Source organism: Seriola dumerili, unplaced genomic scaffold (genome assembly GCF_002260705.1).
Source record: "Seriola dumerili isolate Sdu_G_001 unplaced genomic scaffold, Sdu_1.0 BDQW01001125.1, whole genome shotgun sequence".
NCBI classification, from domain to species: Eukaryota; Metazoa; Chordata; class Actinopteri; order Carangiformes; family Carangidae; genus Seriola; species Seriola dumerili.
Genome location: NW_019175380.1, coordinates 738,643 through 746,142, shown reverse-complemented (window position 1 = coordinate 746,142; position 7,500 = coordinate 738,643). Strand labels below are relative to the sequence as shown.

General features: G+C 44.7%; 1 protein-coding gene across 14 annotated transcripts in view; it reads left to right on the top strand.

The window, feature by feature from the left end:
- Positions 1–7,500, top strand: part of cask (calcium/calmodulin dependent serine protein kinase) — a 111,853-nt gene that overhangs the window by 81,497 nt on the left and 22,856 nt on the right. For 8 of the 14 annotated variants that reach the window (XM_022767343.1, XM_022767340.1, XM_022767344.1 and 5 more), the window contains 2 exons: positions 2,939–3,016; positions 6,010–6,090. In XM_022767343.1, coding sequence (XP_022623064.1) covers positions 2,939–3,016; positions 6,010–6,090 — 159 coding nt within the window. Of the gene's footprint in view, positions 1–2,938; positions 3,017–5,384; positions 5,433–6,009; positions 6,091–7,500 lie in introns of all 14 variants that reach the window. The other 6 variants (XM_022767332.1, XM_022767341.1, XM_022767336.1 and 3 more) reach the window with 1 other exon arrangement.

Genomic DNA, 7,500 nt, shown 5'->3' with positions numbered 1-7,500 from the left:
TATGCACCGTGACATCCACATCACATGGTGTGTTTCCATCCACCTGCTTAATGCACAGGTCGAAATTGCGAACTAAAAAACGAGGAATTGAAACATGAATCTCGAAAAAAAAGTTTTTTTTTTTTTTTTTCCAGACGATTTGACAAAGTAATATTTTGGCAAAATTGAAAAGGAAACACTTTTTCCACACTGAAGTCATGGCTGCTGTCCTATCAGGGAGGTCGTGTTTAATTTGAACGATATCACGAGAGGAAAAGATGCAGATTTCCTCCCACATCTCTCCGTGGAAACACTTTCACTGCGTGTTTTCTCAACTGTTTTTTTCTTTTTTTAATCGCTTTTATTTTGCACAAAACTAAACCAGAAACCCGTCTACAGATGTTATACAGTACTTTCTGGACTGCAGCTCTACATAATTTATTTATATATGATTGTTAAAACTAGAAGCTACATGAGATTTGTGAGGGGCCACATAGATTATCCCTTATGTTCATCTTACAGTGTTTAAATCTCAGCAGGAAAGTTCCTTCTTCCGTCTCATGAGTCCGATGACTTCAGGCTCCTGTAGCAAGTGACACAAACTCTGCGCCGTCCAGATGTTTGTGGACGGGGACTATAATCCAGACATGCAAACTCGTGATTTGTTTATAACAAAACATGTTGAAGGCGTCTACACTGTAGTTGCACATTTCAAACTGTGACGAGAGTAAGAGTTTCCTCAGGTGTCATCAGATGTTCCCCTCTCCAGGAGATGGAGAGATGGTCTGTGTTTTGTCCGCTCTGTCTTTAAGATGCACCAGCAGAGGCTGAGGTGTAAAAAAAAAAATCAAAATCAAGCATCTTTCACAATAATGTCACAAACACTTGGTGCATGGGGAGGCTTCAAACTATCACACCCACCGGACGCAGCGGTCGACAGAAGGAAGGAAATGAGTGGAATCTCAAGTGCAAAACCACAAATGAAACTTTGTGAGGGTTTTCTGTTGTTTTCTCATCGTTTCTCACCTGTCTCTACAGCAGCAGGATCTACGCCTCAGTCATTTGGACAGCTGTAAACACCTTAACTTGTGATGTGGTCTTTCTGTTCTGCAGCAGTGAATGCAAAACGCTCTAGAAACAGGACAGGATTCATTACTGAGCTTTGTGTCCCTGTGAAACAAAGTAGTTTTAGAAAGTTTAGAAAGCAGTGTGGTACAGTGTAAAGGGTGTTTCAGCATCTGGACCTGAAAGGTGTGTGCGACGCTTACAGATGTTTAGTTTCTTTGGAGCAAACTGAACCTGTGAAGCAGTTTGACTGAACTTTACTGCAAATGTAAAACATGAACGCGATGCAGATTTGTTGTGGTGAATGTTGTTGTTTCATCATCCTCCCTGAGATGATGTCGAACATCACATGATGCCGAGAGTGTTGGGTCTCAGCGCTGCATTGAACTGTGTGGTACAAAAGCTCTGTTTGTCTCTGCCTCTGTGTGTGTGTGTGTGTGTGTGTGTGTGTGTGTGTGCGGCAGGTTGCTGATCAAACATCAGCTGCTTGTTTCTTTGAATATGATAACAGTTGTTTCAGACGGACGTGGTGTCATGCTTTGATTTGATTGTGCAGCTGCCGTCTGTGTTTCATGGCCGTTCTCTCTTAAACACACACCCACACTCAGTCTGTGACCGGCCTCACACAAGCCGCTCCAGTCAGCGCAGTTTATTAGTCAGCTGGGATTTTTACAAACAGAGCTCTTGTGTCTGTCGTTTGGTCCGAGAGGAGAAAAGAGAGAAGACAGTTTGTTTTTGTTCACAGTTCGAAAAGAAAAAGAATAAAACAGAAGAACTGGTGCCGTCGCTTTAAACCAAGACAAGTGGAGAAGAAATAAACCAGTTTCCACTTGTTTTTTTTTTTTAAAGCTCCTCCAGTGTGACGGTCTGTGTCCATGTGTAGTGTGATTATAGATCAGCTCTAGCTTCTATATTAATACTGTGAAAGTATCAAAGCCTCAGTCCACAGAGAAATGCACACAGCCTGTATTCAGAAACTGAGCCTTAAAACCAGCCGTCAGGACTTCTGGAACTTTGTGATGTCACAACAAAGCAGTCACCAAGCCCCGCCCACCTGGACCCACCATCCAAACCTTGCAGGATTTGGTTTCTCTGAGTGTTTTTACCTGAAATCTGCTATATTTTTATTGGATCACTCAGAAAACAGTCAGCCAATCAGAAGAGAGGCTCAGAGCCTCCTCTCTTCTGATTGGCTCACCGACCTGTTGTTACTAGAGCTCCAGAGAGAAGCCTGAGAGAGGAGATGTAAAACTACACTGAGATGGTTTTTATATCTTCTGATGGATCAACACTTCAAATAAAACACAGAAGAAGAAGAAACATGGAGCTTTAAACAATAAATCTGTCAAATCTTTCAGCCAGACTGTCTCCACACACGTTAACACACTTTATATTAAACTAGATGATGATATCGAGCTGCTGCTGCTTCACTGATCCTCTGAAAACAAACCGTTTACACTGCAACAGGTTTCTCATCAGATTTAACATCATGTTTGTGCTGGTTATCATCAGTTTGCAGATCTGTCATTGACTCGTTATGACTTCACCTCCGACCTCACTGTCACTGCAGATTAAATCAAATAAATTACATTTTTAGATTTTAAAAAATTCTTAAAAACTTTAATAAGTTTCTGTTAAAGTTCTTTTTACAGAACTTTTTCTTTTAAATGAAAACAAATGATTATCGTTATCTTTATTTCTCAAATAGTATTTTTCTACATTTTATTTTGGCTCCAGTTGAACCGTATTCACGGAGAATGCAGCAGTTAGAAAAAATTATATATATTTACAGCCGCTGAAGAGATGTTAGTGATCATGTTATTGATGATGATATTGATCATGTTATTGATCACGTGGACCTGATTCGTGTTTGTGACTGACTCTTGTGTTTCAGCTGTACGATAAGATCAACACCAAGTCGTCCCCACAGATCAGAAACCCCCCGAGTGATGCTGTGCAGAGAGCCAAAGAGGTGAATACACACACACACACACACACACACACACACACACACACACACACACACACACTAACTTCTACCTTGCATACATACAAAAATAATCCACGTCTGCATTAACATGAGCACATGTCTGCTTCCTGTCCGTCCTGCTCCTCTTCTTCATGTGATGAGTAAAGATGATTCTCTGGTTTTCTCTCTTCAACACTGTGACCTCACACCTCCGTCAGTCTCCGCCTCTAACTCCTCCCTCCTCCTGCTCACCTGTTCTGTTCCGTTAAACAAGCTGCTGTCCGTGTCGGGGGTTCTGCTCTCGACCCGAGGTCTCTGAGGAACCAACAGCTTTCTGTGTCTCTTCACTTTAATGTGTTTGGAGTGAAACTGGAGCGGGAGCAAGTTAGAACATGTAAACGCTCTAAACTCCTGCAGGTTCACACGTTAATAATAACAACAATAACAATAATAACAATAATAATAATTCAGTTGTTTACACCCAGTCATCGAGGGTCTGTGAACGTCCCCTGAAAGTTCGTTGACCTCTTGAGTTTTATTTTTGTGACTCAGGTCTTTGTCAGAGCAGCTGGAGCTCAGCACACTGCTCTGTTTACACACACACACACACACACACACACACACACACACACACACACACACAGCAGTTTATCTGTGGGCTGTTGGTGTGGTTTTGCTTTCTTACAGAGAGTTGCATTATGGGTCTGACCCTGGTTCTGATGAATATCCACACACACACACACACACACACACACACACACACACACACCGGAACTAGAGCTTAACAAGGAGTGTGAAAGAAAGGAGTGTGTGATCAGAGGTGTGCACAGTGAGTGTATCTGCGTGTGCTCGCAGGTGGCGGCCATGTTTACGTCGCGTGTTCGGCTGAAGGAGCAATTAAAAAGTCTGAATGGAGAGGGAGGGGGGCGAGGGAGGGGGGAGAGGGAGGGGGCGTTCAGACAGGGAAAGTCATTTAGAGGAGCCGAGCTCTGTTTTCTGCGGCTGTGGTTCATGTCGGAGAGAACGGCTCNGAGGGAGGGGGGAGAGGGAGGGGGCGAGGGAGGGGGGAGAGGGAGGGGGCGTTCAGACAGGGAAAGTCATTTAGAGGAGCCGAGCTCTGTTTTCTGCGGCTGTGGTTCATGTCGGAGAGAACGGCTCATCAACACGGCAGCTCTGTGTACGGGAGGTTCAGGTCCGCTCGGAGAGTCTGGTTCTCATGCTCCTGCTCAAACCAGCGGAGGTGGATCAGGAGCCACCGCAGAGGCCGCTCCGTCCGCCTGAGTCACAGGGCGGGAAACAGCATTTAATTAAACTTTTAACTTTTATTAGTTTTCTCTACAGACTTAGAGACTAAACTGTCTGCACCCAGACCAGGACCGGGTCTGTTCTCTCCTCTCCGCTCGACTCGGCCGACGGGGGAGGAGAGAACACATGAACGCAGACTCTGGGAGAGGAGGGAATAAACAGGAACATGTTTCACAGGAAGTTTCTTCTAAGATGTTGATTGGATTCAAACTTGAAGGAACTTCCTAGTTCTAATAATGTATGATCCATAATCATGTGACCAAACCATCAACTAGCAACTATCTGTTCTAACACGGAGCTGGAGGAGAGGAGACACTGATGGTTCAGATGACATGAGGAACAGAGTACATCAGATTTAGATTGATTGATTGATTGATTGATTGTTTGGGTGTGTTATTAGATTGTTTAGATTTGTCAGTGATTGATTGATTGATTATCAAACGGCCTCCAAAGTTCATGGTTGTTGTGTTTTGTGAATTACTCATGGACCAAAACCTCAAACAGTCTGAAAGTTGAAACTGATAAATAACGTTCAGGTCTGAAGAAGAACCGCTGTTTCTTCATCATCACCATCATCATCCTCCTCACTGAGCTCTCCAGCCGTGCAGGGAAACTCTAAAGGTGTCTAACTCACAGCTTCAGTCCGGCCTCACCTCAGATTCACTCCTCGCTCGCTCGTGGTTGTGTCGTCAGGGACGAGCCGCCGCGTCTCTGCTTTGAACCAATCAGACGGCAGCAGCTTCTGCTGGACTCTTCTGGGTTTCCTGTCTAACACTCAAACTTCAGCTGCTTCTTCTTCTTCTCCCTGCGCTAACTCACTCTCCACAACCTATCAGCTGGAAACACACGACTAATCTCTCTTGGGAATGACGGTTTCTCTCAGATACTAATCTCACAACGCACTCTGATTGGCTGGCACTGATTAAAGGCCGGGGTGGCCTCTCGCTCCCACCCCCCTCTCCCCCTCCCCCTGACCTCTGTCATCTCTGACCTTAAACTTTCACCTGTGAGCTCTCTCCCAAGACGACGGTGTAACTCTTCTCCCTGTGTCTTCCTCCACCTTAAGAGCTCCTCCCAAGACGAAGCAAGTGGCGCTTTGAAACATCTGGAATATGTAAGAGCTCATCACACATCTGCCACCTTCACTGAACTCACCATCAGAGACGAGTATTAAAGTGTTGAAGTGCTGGAGGTGACGAGACGCTTCCTCTTCCTGTTGTATTAAAACTGGTGTTGCTAGGTTACACGTTAACATCTGACATCATATAAGGAGAGGACAAGAGTGCGTCTTAACTCCACAGGTTTCAGGACCACACACACACACATACACACACACACACACACACCTCTACAATGCCACATTCAGCAGTCAGGCGCAAAATAACTGGAGCTGACATCCAACCACGTCACATCGAGGAGGAGGAGGAGGATTGGATCCCTGGAGTCATTGAGTGACTTCCACACTTCTCTCATTGGCTGGGAAGATGTAGGAGGGGCGGAGTCATGGGAAGTTCAAGGGGGGGTGGGGGGGTTGGTTGTGAGGTTGTCGGGTCGCTTTCATTACATTCTCCGAAGTGCAGCAGGTACAGTGGGGTGCTGAGGTGTGTGTGTGTGTGTGTGTGTGTGTGTGTGTGTGTGTGTGTGTGTGTGTGTGTGTGAGATCTTTAACCCGACTCTCTCCACGTCCTCAGGTACTGGAAGAGATTTCCTGCTACCCAGAGAACCACGAAGCTAAAGAACTCAGACGGATACTGACCCAGCCGCATTTCATGGTGAGTCCATACACACACACACACACACACACACACACACACACACACACACACACACACACACACACACACATACCTCGTCTCCGTCATACTTCTCAGACGGGTGTGGGAGGCCTCTTCACCTCTTCACAAACATTCGAGCCGAGACGTAACAGTGAGCGGTGGAGCTCCGTTTCACCACCAGACTCAAGTGTTTCACTTACATTCATTTTTGAGGATCCAGCTTCCTCTGCCTTCACTCTGTGTGTGTGTGTGTGTGTGTGTGTGTGTGTGTGTGTGTGTGTGTGTGTGTGTGTGTGTGTGTGTGTGTGTGTGTGTGAGAGGGTAGAAATCTGGATCATATCTGGAGATTTTTCGATATGAACCTCTTCGATCGATCGATGTCCAGTCCAGATTTCATCTTGCATGGGGTCATAGTTTGAATTGGAGAATTGAATTCTGGGGTATTTGGCGCTGAGGACATCGGTACCACTTTACAATAAGACTGCCTTTATAAAGGATTTATAAATGTTTTATAATCAGATTATTAATTCACTTTATAAATCATAAACAAACAATTATAAAGAAGTTATATCTCAGTTTTCATACATTGGTGCAGGCTCACTATTTGGCAAGATCAAGTGAATGCTTCTTACTCATTAATAATAATTAAAATATTTATAATTTTAGATAATAAACATAATTAAAAGTGTTTATAAAGGTTACTAACTGATTAATAAATGGTTGTAAAGACGAGATGAGGAGATGATGGAGGGAGAATCAGAGAGGTGTGAACAGAGGGACAGAGAATGTGTGAGCAGTTCACCAGGTAAAGGTTACCACCTGTGTTCCACCTGGAATGCTAATGCTAATGCTAAAGTCCTGAAGAAGAGACCAACCAGCAAAAAGCATCTCCATGTTCGTATCTGATCAACAGCTGTGATTTTAATGCGGGTGGACAACACTCAGAGGAGGAATCTGGTCATGTGATATGATCATGTGATCTGCCAAATGAAAGTTGCTGACCATTAAGATGCCGATGGTGGTTAATTAACAATTTATTAATTATTAGTAACTGAACAAACGTGTGATGAAGCAGCAGCTACAGATGCTGATGATGGAGGAAACGTGAGGCTGAACAGATCAGAGACGTGTGGGCTCACTATCTGGCAAGGCCTTTCTCTCTAATGCGTTATAACATCTAATAAAGTAGATGGTGTTTAAACTCTGTGGGTCTGAGCAGCAAAGGGTTAATCCAGTCAAGAGAAAGTCTCTCCACCCCCCCCTCACCCCCTCAACCCCCCTCCCTCTGCTAATCCTATCACATTAATGCATCTGATCTCCGTCTGATCAATGGTCTGCTCGATATCAGATAGACAGACCCACGGTGTGTGTGTGTGTGGGGGGGGGGGGGGGGAACAGAAGAAAATG